The 26,611-nt window shown below is 40.2% G+C and overlaps 1 protein-coding gene across 6 annotated transcripts in view; it reads right to left on the bottom strand.

Moving 5' to 3' along the window:
* Positions 1-998: 998 nt before the first annotated feature.
* Positions 999-26,611, bottom strand: part of RASA2 (RAS p21 protein activator 2) — a 98,111-nt gene continuing 72,498 nt past the window's right edge. For 5 of the 6 annotated variants that reach the window (XM_061636886.1, XM_061636883.1, XM_061636884.1 and 2 more), the window contains 6 exons: positions 19,633-19,739; positions 18,758-18,840; positions 16,401-16,609; positions 14,717-14,820; positions 13,880-14,069; positions 999-13,462 (listed from right to left, as the gene is read on the bottom strand). In XM_061636886.1, coding sequence (XP_061492870.1) covers positions 13,432-13,462; positions 13,880-14,069; positions 14,717-14,820; positions 16,401-16,609; positions 18,758-18,840; positions 19,633-19,739 — 724 coding nt within the window. In that variant the 3' untranslated portion in view covers positions 999-13,431. Of the gene's footprint in view, positions 13,463-13,879; positions 14,070-14,716; positions 14,821-16,400; positions 16,610-18,757; positions 18,841-19,632; positions 19,740-26,611 lie in introns of those variants that run through there. The other variant, XM_061636887.1, reaches the window with a different exon arrangement.

Here is a 26,611-nt window from a genome sequence, read left to right as displayed (position 1 = left end):
CTTGTTCAGGAAAGGCGGTCCCACCATGTCTCAGACTTGGGAACCTGGCACATGTACCTCCATCTTGTCTGGATAGTTTGTTGGCTCCAATCCAGTCTATTGCTGTCTCCAGGCTCCTGCCCAGAACCTCAATCTCTCCTGATTCAGATGGAATGGAGAAATCGAGCTGTGTCGTCAGCATGCTGATATTTCACCCCAAATGCCCTGATAACACCTCGCAATGGCTTCATATAGATGTTAAACAGCACAAGTGACAAAATGGAGTCTTGTGAGAAGCTCTTGAGAAATTGCCACCTCCTAAATATGACCTCATTGGTGGTAGCAGAACCCAAATCCCACCCTTGGAATCTGGCTGTTACCAGTTCTCCAGGGCCTCAAGTCATGTTTGCCAGCCTTCCTACCTCAGATTCTCTATCTTCTGGAGTAGGCGGCTTAAATATACCGTTGTGGACTACATTAATTGACAGGTTATCCTAGTCCTGACTATGATGTATGCTACCACAAGGCGATAGGAACCTATGTAGTTACAGCAATAGCATGTGCTTGAAAAGTCTGCTCCATTTGTTGCCTGTATATTTGTAAGCTAGTTATAAAAATATATATAGATATGATTTAGCTATAAACTTTGTAAATAAGATTTCTCAATTTAAAGAATACACACTATTGTATTAAGCCCAAGAACCACAAGTTACTGATTGTATTTATTTCTTTTGTATCTTCATATTTCAATAATTTTTGTTTATATAAAAAATGTAACTTTAAAAAAAAGTTAATGCTAGGCAGAATGCATCTCTAATGGCCTCCTTAGTGACTACACTACAGTGTTAAATCATTCCTCCTATTGCAGACCTTGATAGTGCCCTTTCTAGGTCCATGTGTGACATCACAGATGCTCAAGCATCTATACACCCAATTTTAAACAATAAACCAAGGTTTATTAAAAAATAAAAGGAAGTCTGAAGTACAAAGTTGATTGGAAACTATTTTTGTAGGTCTCATTTTTTATTTGCATTTGTAAAAATCAACATTTTTATAGGAAAACAGTTCTCAGAACAAATCATAATTAACATGCAGAAGAAAATCTCACTGACAGCGCAACATGTTACAGCTTGCTATTGTATTGATGACTTGTTGACTGTCAGTGTAAAGCAAACATAACACAGGCCTGGTTAAGCCAGTCTCTTGAAGGTGAGGAAACCTCTGTCCCCACTTTCAAATGTGTAGCCAAACTCAGTGTGGCAATTGTGTGTAATAACCAAAGATACCTGAATATTTGATGGTGACACCATTGCCATACAAGGTAACACAATAAAGGATCTGGTGACATCAAAGTCAAAAATCTTTTGACTATTTTCCAAAGCTTTTGAACTTAGTTACTTAATAACAGAGTAAAAATTGTCTTAATCTCCTAGACAATCTTATGTGGTGATTGTGTCTCCTAGCCATTTACTGTTGTCATTTGTATAGATCACATGCAATTTCCATGATGATAAATGCCATTATATTGCCATTCTAAGAGTTTTCTTAATTCCACCTTCTCATATATAGTTTGTGCCATTCCACTTCTGTGGAAAAAAGAATATGAAATGCAATGGTAGCTATGCTGGCCCTAACAAAAAATCCAAAATTCCCATTAGGGCAATGCTTTTCTTAGGCCAACCAACATATTTAAAACAGTGTGCAAGCTTTTGAGTTCTCCAGAACTCTTCATCCAGCTATCTGGCAAACAGAACAAGGGTGGTATGGGCGGCGGGGGGGGGGAGGAGGCAAATGTTTGAGCCAAGGATTGATTCTGCATTTAATCAGTCTTAAGATGAAATGTGGGAGGTGACAGGGGACATTGGGCAGAATCCAACACCATGTGAACCAACTTCCTCTCCTCCCTCCTGTAGCCTCCCATGTGCCCCCCAAATCTGTTCCAGAGGGCCTTGCCACCCTTTCAAACAGATTTTAAGGGCACAGAGAGAAGGGGGAGGGAAAAAGGGGAAGTTCCATTGCACAAACTGAAGTCTGTTCTGCTAATGCACAGACAGCATTGGATACAATCCATTCAAATGGGTCTGTTAAAGCTACCCAATTTCCCTACTTTAAAAAAACACACAACTACTACACCACCTAAAATTAATCTCCAGTCTTGTAAAAAAAAATAATAATTGGAAGATATTCTGCCTCATCCTACATTTCATCTTAAGGCTCAAACCAACAGCAAGTTTTTTTCTTTGCCACCACTCCTCTTTTGCTTACCATCTATCCTGACAAAAGAGTTCTGGAAAACTTGAAACTTATGGGCAGAGCAATCCAACTCAGGGGAAGCTGGTGTAAATTGTGCTGGAGGAAGACAAGCTGGCATAAAGTTCTGCTGCATCCAATTGCCGTTCAGGAGCCTCTGGGTTGGCTGAAAGCTGGCTCAGCCAGGAGCTGCATGCAGGGACCAGAAAGTAAAAGTCTGCTCTCCCAAATGCCCCTACCGGGGAGTAAACGTTCCCCTTTGACTCATATTGCAATTATTTTCTTAAACTGACCTTTTTCTCAGCATAACTTTTGCCTGGATTGGAACCTGCAGGAGTGCTCTGAACACAAGTTAGATGTGGCCTGAGTCCCCTCACCTTGGCTCCTCCCCCAACACACTCCTTTTTCAAGCCTTATGCTGGTTTACTCCAACTCCACTTGTGCTGGTTTTGGCTGAGCTGGCTGGGTCCTGGCTAAGCTGGGTTGGCCCGGCTGAGGTACTTACTCTGGCGTACAGCTGAGCCAGGACCCAGCTAGCTCTGCTGGAGATCTGCCGCATCCAACTCTCTTCAATCTAAATGTGAGTTGGATTGCCCCCTAAGGCTGTAATTCTATACACACTTAACTGAAAGTCCCACTGAATTCAATTTGGCATACTTCTGAACAGACATTTTTAGAATTATACTGTAAGTTTAAATAGCCCTACTAGAACCTTAGCATAACAGTCATATATATTTAGTACCTGATATCCTCTTTAATCCCCAGATATCTTGTGTTTAACTCTTAGGTTTCTTACAATTCCATATAAAAGATGTTTCATTTTTAAATTCTTGTAACCTTTTTTCCAATTTACTAACTGGAACATGTTGGAATAAAGTTTTGGACATGCTACTTTGATATTATTTATTCTTCCAAGGAAATCAATGTTTTATTTAGATTGCACATCTTGCATTTTTACATCAAACTACACTGTTATTTTAAAGGTATTCTGTTTATCTTGATTAATATAAATGTCATGATGCAGCTGCTTGGTCCAATTGAATTGACTTTTAAGGTTATTAAAGGTGAAATTTGCCACAACCTATCTTCTGTATTTGGTTAGTTATAGACTGACCCTTTCCCATAAGATCAGGAATATTTTCTGCAGAAGTAATGTTGTATGTTAGTTATTGCTCCTTCTTTCACTCAAAGAGCCCAGTTAAGTGGGCAATGCATTCACCAGATATTGAAAGTATTTCCAGCCTATTTTGTAAAATGGAGCATGAAGCAATTGATAAATATCCTTTCAGCATCTGCTGTGTGAAATAGTCTTTATCTGTGTATTAAGTATTTAAAATGATCAATAAACCAACATATTAAACTTGGCTGCAACATTCAAGTTTCAAACAATTCTACTGAACTTTAATACTTGCATTAAGAAAATAAAATTTAAATAAAAATACATTCAGTACATCATCTTAACAAATTAAAAATACATTGTAAAAAGTACATGTCAAACAAAGCTAATTAAGCAAGCAGTCTTTTCATCTCTAGGCAAATTCAAGAAGAAACTCTTTTCAATATTAACTACTCTGTTCACACAAAACTTAATTCTGGATTGTCTACTGCATTTGAAATAAACTATTGCCAAAAAGATTTGCATGGGTAGGGCTAGGAGTATCTTTGTCACCTAGCCATGTACCAAAAAACATCGACTGGTTTGTTGGAATTTGAACTATTTTTCAGTGCTGCTCATAACCTTAACTCTTTAACTGCCTCAAACTTTATCTACACAATACGGTACCTTAACTTGAAAGTGCATTGATTTCCTATAATTAAAGAGTTCAAGTTAAATTTTGCACAAATGTAACTAGGCTGATAAAATTAGCTTTATCTGCTCAAGGCAGCGCTCCTCTGTCCAGGTTCATAAATGCATAGAATGCAATATGCCAGTAATGATTTACAACAAAAGGTCAGTGAGTGCCTCCTGTACAGCAAACTCATATAACCCTAGCAGCAATACCTTGCAGGCAGGGGTTCTGGGTAGATGAATAGTTGAATCACTAATATGGGAGATATGTACTATTTCTTCCTTGTAAATAGTGGGTGGCATGCTGTAATCTATGGATAGTCCAAGGTGAATCAGGCAGGGAAATGAGGGTCCTGTCCTGAACTCCACTTAATTCATGAAGCTGCACTTGCACAAGGGTTAGAAATTAATCATGCTCTTTTAGAATAAGGCAGGAGTAAAGTTATTCAAAGGTTACTTCATGAAGATGATGTGACATACAGAGACTAAGCTGATTAACAGGTGATCCCAGTTTTCTGATTTAAATTTACATCCTTTTAACACTACTGTTTGTAGAGTGGGGACCCTCAATACTAAGTGTGTCATGGTCCTGGTGCAATCATGGCATACTCTAATCTAAAAATAAAAAGGAGGAAATTATTTTAGAAACAGTGAACAGGAACCAGAAGGGTTAATAGAAAGAATACAAAAAGCATGCAACATCTTAAAGACTAACACATTTATTGGGGCATTAAGCTTTCATGGGTAGAACCCACTTCATCAAATGCTAAAATAGAATGAATGACACAGTGATGATGCAACAAGGTAACACTGTAATTCAATATATAAGCAAATGTCTTGACTGAGCATCAGTATATTGAAAACCCCAGATTACCACTTAAGTATCATCTCCTTCATTTCTGATGTTGAGGCATGGTTGCCATTGCTTATGTAGCCAAAATGGCAGCACCCATACATAAGAGGGAGATATCAGCAGACTTAGGGGAGCTCCAAGGTTTCCAGATATACAAATAAGTTAGTGAGAACTCTACAAGTGATGGGTCCCCTTGAAATGGCCCAATGAATGTTGCAGATAGGTGAGCTCTGAAGGTTTTCATAAAGAATAGAAAGGGGTTAATAAAGTACAGAGCTGTTCAAGGGCACAAGGCAGCTGGCCCTGAACAGAAAGTGTTTAAAAGCAGTGAGCAAAAGAACAGAAGTGTGGGGGATGAGCTGTATTGGAGAGACTTGTATCATATTGAGCTAAGTAAAAGCTTCTATTTACAAGAGCCTGGTGTGCGCGTTGTTACTCTGGCTAACTGGTTTATTGCCTGGCATCGGATATGTTTGGTCTATCGCTTCTACATCTATCACAAATTCACCACAAGGGTTATGGGCCCAGAATAGGCCATAACAGAACCAGCTGGAAGCACCAGTGGCAGAAAGAAAGAAGCCGAAGGAGACCAGCTGCAAGCGGCAGTGAGAAAGGAAGTTTGGCTGGTAAGCAGAAAGTGACGAGAGGCTGTAAATTATGGCAGTGTCACTCTCGGCGGGAATGCCTCTGGAAAGGCTAACAGAGACTAATTACATGAGTTGGAGATTACGGATGCAAGCATTTCTCACAAAAGAAGAAGTTTGGGAAGTTATAGTTAATGACCCCCCCCGCCGTGCCGCCTCTGGAGCAATGGATCAGACGGGAGGAGAAAGCGAAAGCATTTCTGATCCTGGGAGTGGATGACCCACAATTGATTTATTTACATGACAAACCGACAGCGAAACTGATATGGACTGCTCTGGGAGACATTCATGTGAGGAAAACCGCCAGTAGCTGAATCCATATGGCGAGGAAATTATACCAAATGAGACTAACAGAGGGCACATCAATGTCAGAGCATTTACTAGCCATCAAGAAGTTATTCGCCGAATTACAGGAGAGGAATGTAGAACATACACAACTTCAGAAAGTATACATTATATTATCATCTTTAGACATTTCCTGGGACCCTGTCGTAAGTTCACTCGAGGCGATGAGAGACGAAAATTTGACTGTGGATTATGTGTCTGGCAAATTGATTCAGGAATGGGAGAGACGGCAGGAGACAGCAGAAAGAGAGCACGTGGAAAAAGGCAACAGAAAGGACAATAAAACATTCTTCAAAGAAGCAGGTTCCAGGGTTTTTGGTGTGAAAGCCTGCTACATATGTGGATCCTTTTCGCATCTACAAAGAGACTGTGGGTCGATAAGAAGAAAAGCACAAGGAAGACAACAGTCATATGTGCAGCTGGTGAGTGTGGGCAAAAGCTGCGGAAGCAATAACTGTGGGAATTGGGTGGTCGATTCAGGGGCAACACATAGCCTGGTTGCAGACCAATCCATGTTTCAAACTATGGTTCCCACCACAGAAAGTGTACTTCTAGCAGACGGTACACAGAGAACTGTGTTAGGGAGAGGGACTGTCAAATTATGTGAATTGCAAACAATCATGACGGATGTATTATATGTGAAGGGACTGGAGAACAATATCCTATCTGTGACAAAGCTTAATGCAATGGGGTTTGACTTGTTTAAACATGGGGTTTGTGAAATAAGGAAGGAGGACAAAGTATGTTCCAATGGGAGATTAAAGGGTTCACTGTTCTATGTGGATTTGGGAACAACAAATAAAGCAGCAATGGTGACAAATGTAAAACCTCATGACAATTGCATCCATTTGTGGCATAGAAAGTTAGGGCATGCTAACTTTGATACTATAAAAGACATGCAAAAACATAGTGCTGATATGACATTAAAGGAGTGCAACAAGCATGTAGACTGTAATACATGTAAACAAACAAAAGCCACAGTAGCGCCCATAAACAAAGAGGCTAAAAGTGAAACCAACAAACCCTATCAAACTATTCATGTAGATCTGGCCAGGCCATTTCAGAAGTCACAGGGGGGAGCCAGATATTATCTGGTAATAGTGGATGATTTTACCAGATTCAGTACTGTTTACCTGTTAAACTCAAAGGATGAAGCAGAGAAGAAACTGAGGATGTTTGTGCGCAAGGTAGAGGTGCAACATGGCACACACATAAAGAGAATTCGCTCAGATCAAGGTGGGGAATTCACTAGCAAAGCCTTTGAGCAATATCTAACGCAGAAAGGCATAAAACATGATTTAACTGTACCATTTTCCCCGTTTCAGAACGGGATAGCTGAACGAAAAAATAGGTCTTTGCAGGAGGCAACAAGAGCCATGCTACAAGACTCAGACTTACCAAACGCGTTTTGGGGAGAATGTGTGCTATATGCGTGTTACATACAAAACAGAGTGGTGCACAGAGTACTTCACATGACACCATATGAAAAGTTACACAGCCAGAAACCCAGGTTACAACAGATAATCAGGTTTGGAGCAGAGTGCTGGGTGCACATACCACAGAACAAAAGGAGAGGCAAACTGGCCCCCAGAGCAGAAAAGGGGTATTTGCTGGGGTTTCAAAATACATACTATCAGGTGTGGCTACCAAAACAAAGAAGAGTAGTATTAAGTAGAAGTGTGAAAGCCCAGGAACAGGATTGGGATGGAGTAAAATATGTGGAACTAGAAAACACACATGAAAAAGAGACAGAGCAAGAAATAAAGGAAGAAGAAGAGGAACAGGCTGTTATGGAATCAGGGCAAAGCAGCAGACAAGAAGCTGAGCCACAAACAACACTCAGGAGGTCTGAAAGGGCGAACTTAGGAAAACCTCCAGATCGCTTTCAGATAAACACAATAACAGCACGTAACACAAACAACAGGCAATGGCCGATAGATGAGAATAAACAGTGTACTGATAAAAAGTCTGAAGAAGAAAATAGGAAACGTATGTAGAATGTGTGCAAACGAAATGCTCATAAAAAGCAACTGAATGTAAAACTGTAAAACATGTACTATGAAATGTAAAGTGAAACTTCTTTGTGAAAAGGTGGGGGCTGTTGCAGATAGGTGAGCTCTGAAGGTTTTCACAAAGAATAGAAAGGGGTTAATAAAGTACAGAGCTGTTCAAGGGCACAAGGCAGCTGGCCCTGAACAGAAAGTGTTTAAAAGCAGTGAGCAAAAGAACAGAAGTGTGGGGGATGAGCTGTATTGGAGAAAGAGACTTGTATCATATTGAGCTAAGTAAAAGCTTCTATTTACAAGAGCCTGGTGTGCGCATTATTACTCTGGCTAACTGGTTTATTGCCTGGCATTGGATCTGTTTGGTCTATCGCTTCTACATCTATCACAAATTCACCACAATGAAGACTTCACCTGCTCAGTCCACACAGAAGAAACCCCTCCCTTATATCTGGGTGAACAGAGGAACAGAATAGTGGCTGGCAAAGAATGATGTAAGACACTCAGATATAACAATGGTAGAGAGAACTATCTAATTGTCTGGATAAATAATTTTGAGGTTCACACCAAGAAGCTATGTTTAATATGTCCCCAGTGATGGTGAGAGCTACACATAGAAATCAGAGGGAAAATCCAAGATTTTAATGTAACTGGGCACCAATGTGTCCACCTCATCACCCCCATGGAGGAAACACACCAAAAAGGTTACGCCCCCCCACACTAAATAGCTCAATATTCTTAGTGAGCAGGAAATGTTGACTGTCTAATAGAGGGGGAAGTGGAAAACCAGGGAAGGGAAATGGAATGGAGTAGTTGGAATACTGCACTGAAGCACTCCACCCTTTTGTTGTAGGTCACACTTGCATGACATATAAAGGGATCCAAAAGTGATGCATGATTCTGACACCAAATCTCAGTGAGAGGACTAATAAATAATTCAGTGCCAAGAAGGTAGCTCAGGGACACTACACAGCAAAATCACTTAACAGCAGAACATTGAATAGTTGTACAGAAGGTTTAATATTTTGCTTGTTTTATGATACCTTATTCATAAGCCTTAATTGGAAGAGCCACAAATGCCTGCCTTACCCATAAAACTATAAAAATTTCTGCCTTGCAAATTACTGTCTTGCAATCTCCCAAATTAGAATCAAGTCTATTGACAGAATTGCCATTTGTAACTAATACAACTGCATAATACTTTTCAAAGTTATTGTGCCCATCATCAAACAGATGTATCTTTAGTTAACATTTTTAACACTCAAACCTCAGCAAGAACATACCAACCATTGAGGGCCACATCACGAATTATTTTTCAGGTGTACTCCAGAGGCCTGGCATGGGTCCCAATTTGGCCAGTGAGGCCATTTTGCACAAAACACAGCCACCTGCACCACACCTGACATCATATGTGACATCAAGTGTGGTGCTGTTGCGGATGTGGCTTCAAAGTAACAATCAGGAGCTTAAAGTGAGTTCCCAATAGTTCCTTTGCAACTGATCAGCTAATTGCCATTGACAGGGAGCCTTGCTGGAAGCATATACGCTATTGGGAACTTCTTAGTGAAGCCAAGGGGACTGTAGGAAGCGATTTGGATTCATAGTAAATCCTCCAAATAGAGCATTTCCCCAAAATGCTTTAAACCCAAAATGCTTCCTCTGAAAGGAGTTCAAAGGGCTCCCTGTAACCACTATTCAGCTGACGGGCAGTTAGGCAAGCCTCTTTGAAGGCATACTTCCAGGTGATTGGCACTGAAAGTATCTTCAAACGAGGTTGCTGTAACCTTCTTTGAACTATGACAGGTGATAGCATCCATCTGTCAAAGTTGGCCTGTAGGGGTGGAAGAATTAGGGATCCAGCCTACCAGCCAGTTTCAGTTCTTCACCCTGGGTGTATACCTAAAAAAAAGTGGCATATGAATAAGCATGTTTGTAAAAATGTAAGTATACATTATCCAGACAGCTACAATCAACTGCACATCCCTGTTGAAGGAACACTCTGGAAAATGAAAGCCTGTCGTGTTCAGTGCATGAAACATCCTTATGTGATCAGAGACACAAGTGAATCCTAACAGTTAAGGAAATAGAACTGGTTCATCACCCTGAAATATTTGTTGTTAGAAATGTGGTTCTGTCATGCTAGCCCAGAAGTGAAATCATCCAGAAATACAATGTAATCCACATAAAACCCTGAAATTCTAGCTCTTTTTAAAAATCAGTATATACATCTAGAATGTCTTTCTGCATAACTGCATCCACATTGGTCTAACTGCAGTTGTGCAATGAATGCATTCTATATAAAATCATTTCAAATCTTAAACATGCTCAAGTTCCATAAAATGCTGTACATCTTTCCCATATGGTGCAATACTTATCTGGTTTTGGATTCTCATGGTCATATTCACATACCATGACGGAATGTACATATTAAAAACCATATATAAAATATGGAGTGTTGTGGTAATGTAGAAGCTGTCAGCCATACTACACTGTCAAGCAGGGAGATATAATGCAATTCAAATACTTATGAATGACTGGCCTTATTCACTACTGAAATGAAAGATTGTCTCAGGACAATTTAAGTGCTTAAATTTCCACTTTGCAAGTGATTTAATTTTTTTCTCTTACTTAACTAAAGGTCCAGTCGCCATGCGTAATATTGGCATCATTCGCACACCGCAGTAAACCATAGTTAATGGTTTACTATGAAAGTGCAAATGATTTCCACTTTGGTTCTTCCCTGGGAGGAACAACCATAATACCTGACGTAGTGTTATATCCAGATCAGGAATTATTTTGCTTCAAACATACTACGATGTAAAGGCCAAGGTTCTTGGCTTACCAACTGGGGTTTGTTTGAGTGAGGCAAACTACAGTCCTGATTTCGATGTGTTGTTAAGCCAGGGATCATGGCTTGTTACTTTTACTTATGCTAGGGGAGTAGTGAAGTGGGAGTGATTAGCTATAGTTAATCTTGATCAGCAAACAGAGCCATCATTTAAAACTGCATATAAGATTTAACAGGCTAATACACATATAATAAGGCTAATACTCTTATTTTGTATTGATTGTACAAAATCACTTTGTATTATATTGTGTTTGTATTGATTTGTATTCATTTGCGTCTTTATTTTTCACTAATTGAACTATATATATGTAAAATAAAATCAATTTCCTCTCCCCCCACTTCAAATAAATAAAGATTAAAAGAATGAATATGGCATGATCCCACTAGTACAATTGATATAATACATAGCCTCTCACGCTGGTGATGAACCAAGGACTGAATTCATAGCATCTGTGTACTTCCTTATAAAAAAAAAAAGGGGGGGGGAAACAGCGAGCCCCTGTACAAACAAATCTTAACGGACAATCACATCCCCAATATTTTAGTTCAACTTGTATCCAAACCTAGGATGGACAAATGTACCAAGTATAATTTTTAAAATTTCAGTCAGACAATAGTGGATTGTAGAATATTCAATACTTTAAAGGGTATTCTGATGAAGAGCCTTATCTGGAGTAATTAAGTTCTGTCAGTACTACTGGCTTTGTCCAATGCTGACTATACAACATAGAAAGGACAATGTTTCTCATATAGTAACCTGGACAATTCTTCAGGGAATGATGAGTCTCCTCTCTGTCTATTATGCATTGCACTTGAATCCCATATAAAAATGAGCTTTATATCTCCCAGGTGTAATTTTCTTAGACTTGTTTATATCTCTAGTGATCTTCTTACACAATTTCTATGCCATTCACATTCTGCTCCCAATTCACTCCGATTGCTATTCACACTCTACTGTAAAGCCATGATCCAAAGAACTGCACAGCTAAGTCAATGTGCCTAGCTTCTTCAACAGTAGCCCCCATGTCATAGAAACCTATTTTTGAAAATCAAGCAAATATCAAAAGCAGTTAGCAATAAGGCATGGGTATCAGCTGTTCCAAAACAAGTCCTGCTGGCTGCATGCAGCCCTTTGGGCATGCTGAGTAGATTATACACATTTATTTGTTGGTGCAGGAAGGCTTGGAATCAGGCTGCTCAAACCTGTGGAAAGATCTTTGCATTTTCTTAGGAGATGCCATACTTCAGTAAGTCATGTAGTATTTTAAGTAGCTTATATCTTCTAAATATCAATATTCCAGATTTCTATCAGTTAATACAAATCTGAACTATAACTGTGGCAAATGACAGCCAAAAAGAACAAGTGTAGAAAAGTAAACAAGAAGAACAATGTACAAACATCATGTGGGAATATATCATTTTTACAGTGCTGAGTAAATTGTTCCCAAAATGAGGTTTTCTAGTACCACATTCAATAATACTGATGAAAGGAACTTTAGGGTGAAAACCAACCTTGGACATAGAGCAGACCCACTGAAATCAATGGCTTTAAGTTTATTTATTTCAATGGGTCTAGTCTATTACTTAGTTGGTTATTATATTTCTATTTATTACATACAGAAATTTCTATCAGCCTATAACTAAAATATATGTTAAGTAGGCAAGATTAAAAGTTTCTAAAGGCAAATCTGAGTCTGAAACGTCCCCTAGCAAGTAAAAAAACTATATATAAAAATGTTCACAAAACCATTGTTTTAAGCTACAATAGTGATCATTCAACTGATCATAATGATTAGATGCTACAAAGTATCTTTAAATATGATCTGGGGCAATCCAGATATCTAAAGTGCTTGGAGTGATTTTCAAAAACAACTAGTTGCAATTGGATGTGACATATGTCTAATGTTAGGGCTGTTGTTTAAATTTTCAGGTAGATGTTGCTTAGTATTCACCCATAATATTTTCCCAACAGCATGAAGCTCTCACACTTCCCCAAAAGCCCTGATTTCTAAAAAAAAGTACTAATAACTGGCTATTTAAAAAGACAAAATACAGACCATGGTCCCATGTCACTCCATTCACTGTTCACTCCAATTGTAAACAAGATGCTTAGACTCCCTGACTTGTCCTGCTTCGGTAATATCACTTAAATAACAACATAACATTGCTAATTGTCAATGCACATTTAAAAAGTACCACTTTTTTCTTTTTTTACAAATGTCTACTGTAGATTAAGAAAGGACAATTTTAAAAGTGGCTGTGCTCTGAATGTAAAGCTTCAGTTCTTTCTGTCACCTGTTGGGATTTCTTTTGCCAAGACTCATTGTCCGCAGAAAAGGTATTGATGGTTCACAAATGAAACTGATTATTATCTTGGCAGACCCAAAATCTTTATCTGTAACAGTAGTTAATTTCCTCTCTTAGAAAGCTCATTCCTTTAGTAGTTCCTTCCAGCACTAGAAAATTTGTTTACTTGCATCTTCTGAAACAGTTCATTCTTTAAGCAAAACAGAAACGATCTCCTCCCCCCCCAAAAAAACCAATCAGATTTCCAAGCTGGTCTTTTCCCTATTAAATAATAAATAGATTGTGTGTACACAGCTCATTTTCAGGCGATGGACATTCTTAAATACTCTAAATCAGCATACAGTCAGGATTATTAAAAAGTGAAAACTACTCCAGTTTCTTCAAAATCCCTCTCTGTTGCAGTGTGTCTTTGGTTAAGAAATTTTTCCAACAATTGGATTTTCTCTGGAAAAAAAGAAAAAAGAAACCACATCTATTAGGGGGGGAAAGGAGCTTAAAAATTAGGAAAGCAAGGTACCTCAACCCTCTCTCTGCTGTGGTTAATTTGAGATAACATCCAAGCAGCAAATACCTATTCAATTCACATGAAACTGACCACTGAAGCTGGGTACCATCAGCTCTAAACCAAGAGGAAATACTGAATTGTGCAATGTGCAATACATGATTGATGAAATGTGTCTTGATGCAACTCTTCTCTGTAATAATCTATTCTAAGTATGTAGATGTGATGGCATATATTTGGATTTAGGGCTTATTTGCATGATTTACTTTGACAAAAAATCTGTTGGGCGATATTTCAGATATATTTGGTTTGTCATGTGGCAGACTCACACTAAAGGTAGAAGTACATACAATACTTACTCGCTGCCATATTTAGCACTAGATGATCTTTTCTTCCGATATCTGTCATGATGCTCGTCCAACTTTTCTGCAGCAGATATTATTTGTTGAAGAGTTTGAAAAGTTGCTACTGAGTCCTCAATTTTGAAATTAGAATAGTCATCTTGTTCCTTCCGTGGACCTTGATAGACTGCTATACTTCCACAAGCCTCTAAAAATAAGTACATACAACATTAGAGAAGTTTTAAACCTCTATTTTTCTACATGTTCAGAAGTAGAAATGTATATAAAAGATATTGGGTTTTTAAAAATAATGAGGGAAGAAGAGAACTTTACTGGACATAAGAGGAAGCTATTCACCACTCACTCTGAAACTGCAATCCAATACACACTTCCCTGGGAGCAAGTCCCATTGAACCCAGTGGAGCTTACTTCTGAGGAGACATGTATTGGATTACAGCCCAAGTCTCAAAAAATTAACAATTTGTTAAATAATCTGTTATTCTGGAACAGGGTGATAACTACAGAGTTTTCTGTAAAAAAACCCAACAAAAACAACTGGTTTCTATTTGTAATACTCACTGCAATAACTTAAACAAGTTTTCCCATCAAGTCTGTAAGCCCAAAAGATGGTGTTGATGTACACATATTAACACATATGCAGTAACTGAAATTTATACTGACAGAACAATTTCAGCCTAAATAGCTGAAAGGGTGTATCTGATGTGGTTTTCCCATGTAACATATAAAATATATTGTCTATAGGAAACTGCTACGAGCTTATATAGGACTTATTTTTCTCCAACACTACTATTTCTAAGAAATCAGTGCTACTTGATTTAATAAGTATATCTGTACCTTCCATCTTCTGCAGCTTTGCCATATTGAGAGCAAAAAGTGAGTAGATTCTCTCCGTTTCTCGATCCCCATCAATCTCTATTTGAATGTCAGCAGGTACACCTCTGCAATTAAAGTTTATAATGTATATATCTCCTTCATTTTATGTTACAAGCTGTTATCTAATGAAGCTTAACACATACATCTAGCTCCCACCATCACTGGTATCAGTGTCGCTGATTATGATGGTGATTGCCCCTCCAGAACTCAGGGACTAGTAGATCTTGAAAGACTATGTCATATAGGAATCTCTCAAGCTACAAATCCTACTTTAACTTAACAAGTGCACACTCTCTGTTCTAGAGAAGGGCCTGGGTCAGAAACCCACTGTTCAGAATGTTGCCTGGTCTGCTCTAACATTGCTTCTGATTGAGTCTAGCAAATGTCACAATAGGTAGACAGATACAGGAAAACAAACTTCTATATACACCCTGAAGCATGATCTACAATTTAGCCTCAATCCCCTCCCCCATCCCCTGTAAGGGCTGTAGCCTAGGCCAGGCCTCCTGGCTGTCTGGACCCTGGTAAAGTATACCCTTTCTCCCCACCCCCATCTTGGGCCCTGATAGCAGTAGCTGTCCTATGAATTAACACCACCTAAAGGATTAAGACTAGGTCTGCTGCCTAAAGGAATCTTAAGCAAATTAACAGTCAAAATCAATGAAATAAACAATCAAATCTGTAGATGCATAAGATCAAGATTTCTGATGTGAAAGATTGAAGCCGAAACACTCAGAGTGCAGAAGACTTGGCGTGGGAAGAAAGAGTCAGTCTCTCATTTCGTACTTGGCTGGGATGCACTAAGCTTAACTGTGAGAGGATTATTGCTGCTTCCTGAATGTTTTGGACCATCTGCTAAACTAAATGAATGGGCTTTGGGTTTTCATCTCCCCCCTTAATCTCTTTTCCACCAGTGTGGCTGTGAGGAGGAGACCGCAATCACACACACTGTTTCAGACTAACAGGAGTTTATTGTTACATTACAACTGGTTTAACTTCTGTTAGTTTAAAATAGGAAGTGGATGCTTCTGATCTCCTCCTTGGAGCTCCGCTAGAGAAGAGTGCACAAACTCAAGGCTCCCTTCCGCTTGTTAATGTAGCTCTATTGTATGGTTTAACAACATCCAAAGTCAGCCTCCAAATGCCTCCCAGACTAGCATGAGACAAGAGACAGATTAACGTATAGTAACTACATCAGATGATTACTTGTACTGGTAATCATCTGATATATCTGCCAATATAACTGATGGGAAGTTTTTCCTCTGTATATCATTACATTCAGATTATTCATGTTAGGGCTGCTGTCAAAAATGGCAGCAGTGTCAAGCTTTTTGCTGTTGTCAGGGAAACACTCAGTGTATGAAGGCTGAAAGTTACAATTCCCAAAGGGCAGTTCTATGACTGATCCATGCATCATATGAACCATAACCCATGTAGTTTGGGTAACCAGATCTGATGGATAATGGGACATTCTTCTAATGATTTTCTATCAAGAAATATAACATATGGCCCTGGCCAAACACACTAGTCTGATAGGATACCTTTTTTGGGCAAGAAGCATGGCAAGGAATGACTTAAAAAACAATGTCCAATCTTATTTCTATTCCCAAACAAGTATACACTTTTCTTTACAGAAGTTACTTACGCAGTGCATGGTGTACAACCTACTGTGTTCTCTGATGTAGCCTTACAGCAAAGCCAGTTTCCATTCAGAAAAGCCGAGGGATGGTAAACACTCAGTCTCCTTTGATTGCATTTGTTCACCCTACAGAGAGCTTCTATCCACTCACTAGCCTCCACACAATTATTTGCCTGCACGTAGAGTGGCTTTTCAACATGTATCACTTGAAACATCTGAAAAAGAAATTATCTTTTTCATTCAGCAACCAACATAATTTATTTAAAAAAGTAAAGGTGTCCCCGCACTTGTAGTGCGAGTCGTTTCCGACTCTTAGGGTGACGTCTTGCGACGTTTACTAGGCAGACCATATATATGGGGTGGGTTTGCCAGTTCTTTCCCCAGCCTTTCTTTACCCCCCAGCGTATGCCGGGTACTCATTTTACCAACCACGGATGGATGGAAGGCTGAGTGGACCTCGACCCCTTTTACCGGAGATTCGACTTCCTCCTTTCATTGGAATCAAACTCCGGCCGTGAGCAGAGCTTCGTCTGCATTACCGCCGCTTACCACTCTGCGCCACGGAGGATTTAGGGGACGCTAAATGATAACAAGCAGCACAAGGTTTTGTTCATTGGCTGTTTTATTTAACACTTTTATGAACTTTTTTCTGTCACTCACTAGTGGGCCTGCATTGCTACATCTTTCATCTGCTTAGTTCTTTCTCCTGCCACATTGTTATTTATCACTCCACCCTTCTCCTTATCCACACCATCTTTTATTCTAACCAGGAAACAACTTTCAGTATGCTCAGAAATCTATAGCATTTGGGTGAAACCCAATTATGGCAGTCCACTAGCACAACACCCATCTGACTAGAGAAAGTCTTGCTCTTTGTATAGTACATCAGATGAATTTAATGGGTGACTTGGGCTGATGAAAGTGTTGCACAGTGTTAACCTATCATATACTGGTTTGAATTGTTACACTACTTCCAGTTGTGCAATAACAACAGCTTGCTCAATGACAACTCTCTTGCTTCTTCCACAAACATTATGTTGGATCTTGCCCCTTATGTTTTAAGCTGTACCTGATTGTGGAAAATAATCATTAATGGGAAGTATCAAAACATTCTTAACTGGAACAAAATATGAAAAATAAAATATGAAACTGAACCTGCCTTGTATTTATTAATGCCCCGTAAGCTTAGTGATGACCTTGGTTGGATTTATTTATTTATTATTTAATTTATATTCTGCCGTTCCTCCTAGCAGGAGCCCATGGATGGCAATTATATAACTAGCGTAGGACTCCAATAATGTATACACTGTTCATTTTTTTCTTACATTCACTTTCTTGCCATTGTTGTGTATTATTTGTCTATACATTTTACTGATGCAATATGAAGTACTGGCAGATGAGGTCATTCTTTTGCCATATTAGGGCATTGTAAGTAATAGCGCACTGAGTATATATGAATGAAGATTATAAGACAAGTAAGTCTTTGTAAGATTATGTCTTCAATTATTTTTCAATTAAGCATTTATCTTCAAGGGTCCTTAGATCTCCAAATTAGAAGTAGTTTTTATTTTATTTTACAAAAGCTTTATCAGTTATATATTTCAGGAAAGCCAATGCTTTTGCTTAAGGCCATTCATACTTCAGCAGATGCATATTAGTTGCTTGGACATCTTTATCAGTGTTAGACCTCTCAAGTCTTGTTGACTTAGTAGGTTATTCCACAGTATTTCCCTTAATTATATGGTGAGTTCCATCAACAACAACAGCAAGGAACCTCCAGCCTATGGGCCACATTTGGCCCGCAGAGCCATTTCCCCCAAAACACACCAAACTGCTCCACAACTAATATCATATGTAACATCAGGTGTGGGGAAGGTAGAGGCACAGCTGGATTAGCTGTGGGGAACCTGATCACCCAGTTGATTGCTGCAGAATGCAGGTTTAAAGTCATCATCCATCAAGTGATAGACTTCAAGCCTGCTGATCAGTAGGGTATCAAAGCATGGCACAGGGTTCTTTGCAAGGCTTGTGCGGTGCTTTGAAGTCCCAACGATCATCACCTGATGTCTGTGTTTCATAGGTAGGCAGCTCTGCTCACTTGTCAAACTTGGCCTGTAAGGGGGAGGGGAGAAAAGGATCTGGCCTGCTGGTCAGATCAGGTTTCCAACTCCTGATCTACAATATGGTTGACACATATTTTTTTAAAATATGGCATCACTGCACGTAAATAACAATTTTATAATTTTATTTTTCAAAAGCACACACCCTGGTACAAACAAGCCTGAATTGGTGTGTACTCTGAAGCAGTCAATTTAAAATAAGCGTATTCTTTAAATGGTAGTTCAAAATTAGACCCCACTTACATTTTTCTTGTTAAAGGAACTCTCATCAAGTTTTTCCACTGCAAGGATATTTCTGATTGGAATGGTGTAAATAGGTTCTTTATCTGTATAAATAAAAATTAGTGAATTGGAACAAACTGGAAAAGAACACAATAAATTAGGATAATAGATTACGGTAACACTGGATATAAATTCTTAGTAAAACATACTACTCTGCAGAAATTGGAAGTGAACTCTAGTTCTTACATTCCATTTTTCATTTCTTGGAAGGCAAGTGGTAAATGCAATAGAAAAGCATATGCTTGTGACCCTGTAATGGTTAACATACATGCAAGGGCAGAGTCCTTTCTTGGGTAAGGCAGGAAGTAGTTATGGGAATAAAATATGAGATTAAATTAAAAAATACCTTCAAAAGATGGAAGATTAAGTATTATTACTTTGTTCCACTCTGAATATAAACAGGAATATGTTCTAACACATGTAACTGTTGGTCAGTGACGCAGGTTGTGAGACTCACAGACAAGGTTTTTTAGCAGAGAGAGAGAAACCTGAAGCAGAAGGGTTAAGCTGTGAGAACAGAGTTCCAGACAATCAAGGTCAGTGTGGCTGACTGAGAGTGTGATAAGGTGGGAACTGGCAGGAACTCAGAGTGGGGGAAGAAATGTCAATGGAGAAAGATGTGTCTAATGTCTTTGCCTAGTAAAGACTCTTACATGAAACTTGCCTGGCCTGTCTTATTCCTGTTCTAAACGGCTTTTGGATTCAAACCACGTCTGACCTACACACGCACTCGCCAACAGTAACTACTGTTTTGAAAGAATGAAGTTTGCATACCACAGATAAACAGACCATGTTCTGTAGCTTAAAATGCTAAAGTCACAAATAAATATTCATACCTTGTTGCTTGTGATAAGTGAGCTCTCTACTTGTCAAACAGAACCAACGCTTTTTGAAATTCTTTTTCCCAATACGAGTTCTTCCTTGTGCTCTTTTATACATTTCCCTGTAAAAAGAACAGAGGAGCATTAAGCACAGATACCGGGCCACTGGCCTTACCTGAACATAGTTTCTCCTGGAGAACAGAACATCAGATGGGAAAACATGCCACCTAGAGTCAGCAGGCAGAAGTTGTATGTTATTTGAGGAAGTAGCAACCCTTGCGAGACCCCAGACCATTCACTGAATAGCCTGAAGGATACTGCAATGATGACAATTTAATACACACTTAAAGATGATAGACACCCAGAGATAAGAACAAGGCAAACAACCCTATACATTAATTAATACTACTTCCTCTTAAAGGCTCCTGCTGGGAGGAAAGGCAGGATATAAATCAAATAATAAATAAATAAAATAAATAAAGCCAAATAACGACAACTCCAAAAGAGAAGAATTCATCATTTATTTCATGAAAAAACTCCCCAATGAATATTGAGAATAAAACACTTCTCAAGAACATATTATATAAACTTAATGTGAGCAAGAAAACAGCATGTTACTCCCAACCTCAGGCAGCCAGTCTGCGATTCCCATTTCCTCCCATGGGTGGGTCCTCATGGTCTGTTCTCCAGGAGAAACTACATTCAGGTAAGGCCAACAGCCCCTTCTCCCTGGAGAACAGACCATCAGATGGGATGTACCAAAGCATCCAAAGGCAAAGGGTGGGAAGCTGCCCAAGATTGAACAAGAAATCACATAGCAAGAAGGCCATCAGATATGCTTCAGGTATGGATGGTAACATGCTGTAGCACATGTCTGCTGAAGACGGCTTCTGAAGATGCATATTTATCTATCTTGTAGTGGGAGATAAAGGTATTTGGGGAGGACCAGGCAGCTGCCCTGCAATCTCCAACAAGGGAGCGTTGATGGCAAAAGCAGCAGAAGCCACTGTCGCCCTAGTAGAATAAGCCATAACATGTGAAGGAACAGGAAGCTGTGAAGACTCGTAAGCCACACTAATACAAGCTTTAAGCCAGCCAGCAAGGGTGGCTGATGATACATGTTTACCCATAGTCTTTGGGTGGAAGGACACAAAGAGCAATTCAGTCTGTCAACATTCTTTTGATCATTGAATATAAACCTTTAATGCTCACTGGAAGTCCAGCAAGTGCAACGCCTTTTCTTGTGGATGGATTGGAGTGGGGCAAAAAGTAGGAAGAATCAGTTCTTGTTGGTGATGATACACCAAGTCCACCTTAGGGGTAAAAGTTGGGTCCGTATGAAGAATTACTCTGTCCACATGGAAAACAGAGATGTCTGGCCACTGAAAGCATTCAATTCTGAAATTCTTCGTGCTGAGGTGATTGCCACCAAGAAGAGAACCTTCAATAAAAGTATATGCAGAGGTACTGTGTTTAAAGGTTCAAATGGCAGGTGCTGTAGTGCCTGCATGATCTTGTGGAGGTTCCATGTGGGAAAATGATAGACAGCTGGTGGACAAGAGGCAGCTGCCTCAAGAAGAAAACCAGGGCTGTGGAGTCGGTACGCCAAACCTTCGACTCCGACTCCTCTATTTTTCTACTGTCTGACTCCAACTCCTTCATAAATGGCAAATGTATATTAACTAGTAATAACAAATTTACTGTAGTAAAATGGTAGCACAAGGCATTTCATCACCACCACGTAAATCAGGCTAGATTGATAGAACATAAAATATATTTATTTGATTAAAATTTCTGAACAAGAAAACTTCCCTAAATTCCTATGAAAGTTTTTATTTTGAAGCCGGAGTCGGTACATTTCTACCCACTCCGACTCCACCCAAAATTGCTTCCGACTCCACAGCCCTGAAGAAAACCTTTGACAAGTGGATGAGACCCAACTATTCCTGAAGAATGAAGTGACAAGACAGAAGAAATGGCTGAGATGTGTTGGCATAAGATATTCACTTTAAGGCCCAGTCAGAGGCCATCTTGCAAAAATGCCAGAATGTGAGGGATCTGTGCTCTAGAAGGATGTAGGTCCTTATGTGAACACCACAGAGCAAAGGTCTTCAAGCTGATTGGTAGACCCTTCTCACAGAAGGCCGCCATGCTGCAAGGTAGGTATCAATTACGTCTGAAGAAAGGCCAGAGTGTCTCAGGAACTGGTGCTCCAGCACCAAGCCGTCAGTTTCAACCATGCAGGTTCTGGATGAATGATGACCCTGTGAGAGAAGGTCCCACTGCAGGGCAACTTCCATGGAGTGGCAGTCAAGAGGTGGAGAAGTTCTGAAAACCACGGGCGCCGAGGCCAGAATATCACCACTAGGATAACCTCTGCCCTCTCCACCTATAGCTTTTGAAGGCAATGTACAATGAGGGGCACTGGGGGGAAGGTCCTAAGGCCAGTGCATTGACAGGGCATCCAATCCTTCTGCCTTATCCACATGGTACCTCACGAAGAAACAAAGTACTTCATAGTTATAGTGAGAAGCAAACAGGATCGGGAGTTATCTTGCAAAAATGTTTGATCCTTGTGAAGATCCACAGATGCAGCTTCCATCCTCCCAGTGTTATCGTCTGCTGAGCCAATATGCTGTGAGATTTAAGTTGCCACTCAGATGCTCTGCCTGCACTGACAGAAGGTGTAGTTCCACCCAGTTGAAGAGAAAGGAGCCTCGAGCTGCAGACTTCGAGAATGCATGCCCCCCTGCTGGTTGAAGTGTGCCTTCACAATAGTGTTGTTGGTGTGCAACAGGACGTGAAGAAGATTGAACTTGATAGTGAAGTGCTGTATGGGAAGGCTGGCTGCCTGACGCTCCAGCCAGTTGATACTGTGGTGAGATTCCTGATCTGACCACTGTCCTTGGATGTAGTTGCCCAGGCAATGGCCACCATGATGAGGATAGAATGAGTCTGGTTTCCAGAAAGACTAAAAAGGGGTTAAAACGGCTGAGCATACCAAGGTCGCAGCGGCTGGCCCTGAAGCCATAAAAACCTTGAAGCTGAAATAGCAGTGTGGGGGTTGTATATGTTAGTGAAGGAAGGCGTTAGAAACTGTCTGTTAAACTTATTGAGCTTTGCCAATAAAAGTCTCATCTTAAACAAAAGGACTGGACTTCTTCTTTGTTTTCTCTTCGGCACTAAACACACGCTGTGCGCCACTCACACACACGCACGCACACACAACAAGGGTTATGGGCCCAGGAAGAGTGGCAAAGAGCGCGTGCAAAGTGCAAACATAAACGCAAGTGAAGAAAGAGTTGTATATCGTCGGGATCGGGAAGCTGTGGAAAGCCGAAGGACAGAGAGCTGACAGGAAGCTGACAGGACTAACTGGCAAAACAAGAGCGATGGCTGTAACCTTATCTGCTGGAATGCCTTTGGAACACCTCAATGAGCAGAATTATTCCTGCTGGAAAATGCAAATGGAAGCATTCCTGACAAAGGAAGACGTATGGCGAGTAATAGAGAATGCTCCACCGGCTGCCCCACCGCCGGCTCCTTGGATACGTATGGAGGAAAAGGCGAGATCGTTTTTGATTCTGGCCGTGGATGACTCACAGCTACTGCACATCCAATATAAACAAACAGCGAAAGAGATGTGGGACAATTTGAGAGACGTGCATATCAGGAAGACGTCAAGTAGCAAGATTTATTTGGTGCGCAAACTGCACCAAATGAGACTGACAGAGAGTGTATCGATGTCTACTCATTTGCTTGAAATGAAAAGGTTGTTTACAGAGTTACAGGAGAGAGAGGTCGTACATTCTCCATTACAGCAAGTTTATATAATGCTGTCATCGCTGGACTCCACCTGGGATCCCCTAATTAACTCTCCTGAAGCGATGCCTGATGATGGATTGACACCACAATACGTTGAAGGGAAACTGATCCAAGAATGGGAGAGACGTGCAGAGACAAACAAAAAACATGACAGAAGAACTGAAAGAAGTGACAAAGAAACGAAGACTTTTGGACTTAAGGCGTGTTCTAAATGCAGATCAAGACAACATTTGCAAAGAGACTGTATGAACAAAAGGTATGGACATAGACAGTCATATGTACAAGTGATAAAAATGGCAAGTGCCAAGAAGAAGGATGATGAAAGTGCTGATTGGGTTGTGAATTCGGGAGCCACCCATAGCATGATAAAGAACACAAACTCATATAAAACTATGCGTACCACAAAGGAATCTGTTTTGCTGGCTGATGGCACGTTAAGGCAAGTTGTGGGAAGGGGTACTGTGTATTTAAATGTACTGAATACAATCATGACAGACGTGTTATGTGTTCCTGATCTGGATAGTAATATCCTTTCTGTAGCAAAAGTAAACAGCATGGGATATGTGGTAAAATTCGAAAAGGGGACTTGCACAATAAGTAAAGGGAATAGGAGTTACATAAAAGGGATTCTCAGACATTCCCTGTTCCATGTCCGCATGGGCATTGCTGAGGATGCTTGGAATATTGGTGAGAGGGCTGGGAATAAGACACTGCCCTCGGTATCGCAGTCTAATGCAGCGTTGCCTGTGGCTGTTCATTGTAGCGTGACAGCTCCAGAGGCAACAGAAAGGGAACCCACAAACATACATGAAATCAGGCAAATGCCTGAAGCTGAACAAGCCAAATGGCAGGAAACCATGAGGGAGGAATTGGATGCCATGGAACGTAACAAAACGTGGATAATGGCAACACTTCCACCAGGTAAAACAGCCATAGGATGTAAATGGGTTTTTAAACGGAAGAGGTCTAGCACAGGTGAAGTGCTGAGGTACAGGGCACGTTTGGTTGCGAAAGGTTTTTCGCAGCAATATGGAACAGACTATGATGCCATATTTGCCCCAGTGATTAAACATGAGTCCATCAGACTCCTCTTAAAGGTAGCAGCAATGAAGGGGATGCATGTGTTCCACTATGACATTAAAACTGCGTTCTTGCACGGGGAATTAGATGAGGAGATTTACATGGTACAACCACCAGGGTACGAAAAACAACCAGAGCTGGTATGTGCATTGCGCAAATCACTGTATGGTCTCAAGCAAAGTGCGTGCTGCTGGAACAGGAAACTAGATGAGGTTTTGGAGGCTATGGGATTTAAGCATTGTATTGCTGACTCGTGTTTACATGAAACAACAGGGAGACAAAACCACGTACTGTCTAATGTACGTGGATGATATCCTATACATTCATACAGACACAGAAGAAGAAATGGTATTCTTTAATACACTACAGCAATATGTAGACACCAAACGGTTAGGTCCAGTACGGCATTATCTGGGAACCGATGTAGTGCGTGATAATGAAGGGAGTTTCATATTACACCAAGAAGGCAAAATACAACAGCTGTTAGTGAGTTGTGGGATGACTGACTGTAATGCAGTAAAGACGCCTATGACAGTGTCTTTTCAGCATGAAACAAATGAAGTGGCATACAGCAAACCAGAACTGTATAGAAGCATCGTGGGTAAGCTGCAATATATAGTTAAGACCAAAGCTTGGAAGTAACTCGTTATTTTTAACGAGTTACTTGTAATTCGTTACAATTTTAAATAACAAGTGGGTAATTCCATTACATTTGGCAAGTAACGGAACGACTAGTAATTTCCCTACTTTTCAGCTGCAACTTTAACGTTTCCACGTTAGGTTGCACGTTACTTGGGGGCGGGAACAAGGGGAAGACAGCTCCTGGCTATGATTGGTTAACACAAGACATGTGCCTCACACTGATTGGACCTCTGCACAGACTCTCTCTTCCCTTGTGATCTGTGTTAGGATGCACGAGGGAAGAGGTGAATAGGCAAGGCCTGCTAGCGTCTGAGAGGACAAAATGGACACCGGAGGAAAAAGCCAGGGCAAGGACAACGGAGAAGGCAGCAGCAGAATGGCGAAGAGCTGTGAAGGTGAGTGACGATGATTTGTGTGTGTGTGTGTGTGTGTGTGTCCCCGCGGCACCGTTCTGCCCCCCCGTTCTGCCCCCCGCCCCCCCGTTCTGCCCTCCCCACTGCCTCTCCTTGCCTCTGCCGCCCCCTCCATCAATCACAAGGCACTTCCGAAACTTCGGCCTACTCAGAGCTTGGAAAAGTTACTTTTTTGAACTACAACTCCCATCAGCCCTAGGCAACATGGCCACTGGATTAGGCTGATGGGAGCTGTAGTTCAAAAAAGTAACTTTTCCAAGCTCTGGCCTACTTCTCTTGCTTCCCCCCCTTTTTGAACTCTTCCCCTTGTTCCCATGCATACATACCTGTGTGCTGTATTTATCCAGACAGAGCACTCCTGCCTTTTAAAATGCCGGCTAGCTTTTTATTGTATATTTATTTGAACTCCATCTTTCTTTTTATTTGTATTTTTGTCCTGTTTAATCACAAGACTGAATTGTATGTGGGACAAAAACTGTCTCAGTAATAATAATAATAAAAATAAAAAATCATTAGGCGTATAATAAATGGCTTAAGGCTGATTTTTTTGTTCTTGGCAGAGATGAGGTGAGAAGTAGGGTCCTTGCAGCTCCTCCTCTCAGTCCCCCAGCTCTCAAACTCATGTTCTGTGAGAAAGAGATTCCCAGTCCCAGAGAGAGATAGACTGTTGACAATCTCTGCTAATATCTATACAAATGTACATAACATGCATCACCTGAACTCACATGATCTAGAGTTACCTTAGATCTTGCAAGATTTGCAAATGAGAAGCAATAGGGTTTTATATTAGTTCTGATTGTCTATTGGGCTATCATAGGTTATATGTTTTTTTCATTTTCTGGCAAAAACTCCAACTTCAGTGGAATTTATGTGATGTGTTCTAATCATTTGAATTTGGCTAATGAATGCTTTATTCTTTCATCAGAACTTTAGCAGTAGTACTAAAATATTAATAAAAAAGAAAAGGGGCAGAAAAAATACTTTACATACATCATTCAGCTATATTGCTAATTATAGATATAGATATAAAAGAT

Source organism: Rhineura floridana, chromosome 7 (genome assembly GCF_030035675.1).
Source record: "Rhineura floridana isolate rRhiFlo1 chromosome 7, rRhiFlo1.hap2, whole genome shotgun sequence".
Classification (NCBI taxonomy): domain Eukaryota; kingdom Metazoa; phylum Chordata; class Lepidosauria; order Squamata; family Rhineuridae; genus Rhineura; species Rhineura floridana.
The sequence above is the reverse complement of the archived record's forward strand: the minus strand, read 5'-3'. Positions and strand labels throughout refer to the sequence as shown.